We start from the raw sequence: 3,192 nt of genomic DNA, 5'->3' as shown, positions 1-3,192 counted from the left end.
TTCATCAGAGATCCATTTTGTATTTTTCATTGAGTCCAAAGCACGCTGTTTCCTTCAGAAGAAATCCTGTCATGTTTTACATATTTTAAAAAACAATCAATCAGAGACATTAGTAAAGGTAGAAAAATTATGATGAGAAAGAAAAAAGTTACTCCTAGAATCTCAGGATTTTCTGAAGTAACATGTATTTTTTAAAAAATACACATATGACACATGAGTGAGCTTAAATATTTCCCAGCTTATCTGCTGTTAGGGAGACAGCTACGGGGCTGTAGTAAAGCCTCATACTTTATCATTCATTCATTCACTTATTTGCTCACTCACTCATTCATTCAGCTAATATATATTTATTGAGCATTTACTATGTGTTCTGAGCATTAAGGATACAGCAATCAACAAGATAAAAATGACCCTGGCTCTACTGAGCTAAAATACAGGTGATCAAGAACAAACCCATGCAGATACGTAAATATGATAATTCCAGATGGTAACAAACTCTTTGAAGGGAAAACAAGGTGGCGTGCTGGCCACTGGCCAGGGCAGGTTAGTCAGAGCTGCCAACATCTGAGAGCTGAGATGTAGCAGAGGGGTAGGAGCCTGTGAAGGCCTAAAGTAGGCAGGAGAATGGCCAGGCAAAGATCCTGGGGTAAGAGCAAGCTTGACAAATTTGGGAGAAATAAAGAACATCAGTATGGGACAATTACTATTTACTGTGACAAAGATTTTAGTAAGATGGCGTACACAAAAGAACTTTATAAACCGCAAAGTGATACCATTGAAAGGTATGATTTGGTAGTGCTAGAATACTTGAATTATCACAGAAAGAACATCATTTTTGCATCTAGGAAGGACTAGGACAAGAACCATGTATGTTTCCATTTTTGTCTTCTACTTCCTGCTACAAAGTGGCTGGTTCTGCCAAAGCCTTTGCAAATATGGCACATCTACCTTGCGTGAAATAGGAAATCTCACATACCTGGAATCCTATTGAGTGTCACCCAGAAATGTTCATCAGGACTGAAGGTGTCCTTGGACCACTGGAGCAAATCAACAGCCCGTGGGTCATGAAGGATAAAGTTGGCAAACTCTCTTGATAGAGCAACATAGGCAGAGCCAAAGTAAATGGTGAGATTGTGGGGGGGTGGCGGCTTCAGTGCTGTCGTTCTTATCACATAAGAAAGTTCTTTGCTCAAGTGCTCTCGGTGGACATATTTAGTCCGTCCAATTGCATGAGCTGGGGGCAGCACCCCTGGGGTAATATTCTTCCCTTTAAATTCTTTCAGATACCGAACAATTTCCTTGTTGGTTTTCAGGGGGAAGTCTTGTCCACAGGTGTTAATGACATACTTCCACGAGACCTCTGAGGCGGAAAGATCTTTGATGCAGTTCAGGTCAGCCTGGAGCCTGGAGATCCCACCATAGACAACTGGCTCCATCTTGGAAGCCAGGAAAGCATTTGGGAAGCAGTTCAGCAATTGCTCCACTGCGTCTTTAAATTCAACTGTCGCCTTTTCATCCACATGAACACAGTAGATGTTTTGGGGCATGTAAATAGCCCTGAAGAGCCTTGCAAAGGTGTCGAAATGGTGATGGATGACCATTATATATGCCAGAGGAAATTCAACTTCTTCTTTAGATAAAGGGGCTGTGATGTAGTGGCTTTGGGTCAAGTATTCCTTGCAAGAAGACTTCTCATGGATTATTAGTTTGCTTTTCCACAGGAAAGGTGTTTTCCCGTTGATGAAGGCTGTGCAAACTTGAGACAGCATCAAAGGGTCTGAAATATTTAGTCTCTGGTAGCTCTGATCTCCCCCAAAATTGAACACATAGAACACGATAAAAATGATTACACTAGAGACAGAAACTACAAAGAGGTAACGCATCGATGAAGGCATGCCTCAAAGAAGGGCGAAATGTCAGAGACCGTCAAAATCTGTCTTTTTCCAAACTTACTTGTTTCTCTAAGTTCTTATTTCGGCACATGCTCCAGTCATTCCTACCCTGAAGGCGACATGACGAATTTGTTCAGTTTCATCCCGGGAGTCCAGCTGCTGGCTTGCTCCTCATGCCGATATTAGAAACTGATTCCGCCTTTCTCAGACCTCCTTTGTTTAAATCCCAGTAGCAAGTTGCTTAAGCCCAGCCTTTCCCCCTCCTTCTGCCTCTGCTAGCTGTTTCGCTAAAACTCTGCTAGTTCCTTTATCCCCCCTGCAGATTTAGTTTCTCAGATCTCTTTCCTTTCATTTCCCATGCCATCCCCCATCCCCCTTGTTATTACCATTCAGGGAATTAGCACAGTGGGAGCCAGAGTTGAAGTGATGAGCTCTGGCAGGCGTGCCGCTTCCTGCTAGTCATCTAGCAGGCGGCTGGACTTGCCCCCTCTTGTTGCTCGTGGCTATGATCCACAGCCTGGTCTCCCAGCCCTTCCAGTGCAATCCACAGGATGTAACACAGCTCCTGTTTCCCAATGTGTTGTTTCATGAAACCTGACTCAAGTGACAACATCCAAAATAAAAGAAAGCCTCAATCATCCCAGCTCCACTGTCATGCTTTTTTGGCCCCACCCCACTCTTTTTCAAAACAACAGCTTGCTGGAGGAGGAGCACCAGCCCTAGGGGATCTGAAATTGCCAGAGCTCCTGGGCCATGACTTTGAAATGAGCCCCTCTCCTCTCACTTCCAGTCATCTGCTGTGGTGTTCGTCACGGAGCATGAGGGTCAAATGAACAAGTCCTGAGATACATCCCCTGGTTTGGATAAGGACTTCAAGTTTCCCAGGAAAGAATTTCCATCCTGGCCACAGGTGATGTTCAAATAGGGGAACTAGGGGGGCATTCAGACTTTAACCACCCAGAGAACGTGATCGAATGCTCAAAGAAGTGTTTTGACAACCTAGGAAATGAATATTGGTTTATCCTATTGCTAATATAGTAGTGTTTTGGCTGAGGAATAGCAAGCTGATTTACTCCAAAGATTCTCATCTTCAGCGTTTCACTTTTCCACCAGCCATGTTTTAATGAAACATAGAGTAATGCATTTTATTAAATATCCTCTTACAACAACCAGTGGAACTACTGACTATTTCCCCTCACTAATACCTGAACTTAACAACTCCAGGCCTCACCCCCAAAGTATTCACTCCTGTGGAAACAGCCCTTACCTCACCCCATGAAGAAAGAATATCCTTTAATGC

The 3,192-nt window shown here is 43.5% G+C and overlaps 1 protein-coding gene across 1 annotated transcript; it reads right to left on the bottom strand.

Moving 5' to 3' along the window:
- Positions 1 to 968: 968 nt before the first annotated feature.
- Positions 969 to 2,159, bottom strand: LOC103265534 (N-acetyllactosaminide beta-1,6-N-acetylglucosaminyl-transferase). The gene has a single exon (XM_008063197.2). The coding sequence runs from the start codon at positions 1,893 to 1,895 to the stop codon at positions 969 to 971; it is 927 nt and encodes a 308-aa protein (XP_008061388.1). The 5' UTR covers positions 1,896 to 2,159.
- Positions 2,160 to 3,192: the final 1,033 nt, after the last annotated feature.

This window comes from Carlito syrichta, unplaced genomic scaffold (genome assembly GCF_000164805.1).
Source record: "Carlito syrichta isolate Samal-C Ts95f unplaced genomic scaffold, Tarsius_syrichta-2.0.1 Scaffold98146, whole genome shotgun sequence".
In the NCBI taxonomy this organism is placed as follows: Eukaryota; Metazoa; Chordata; class Mammalia; order Primates; family Tarsiidae; genus Carlito; species Carlito syrichta.
The sequence above is the reverse complement of the archived record's forward strand: the minus strand, read 5'-3'. Positions and strand labels throughout refer to the sequence as shown.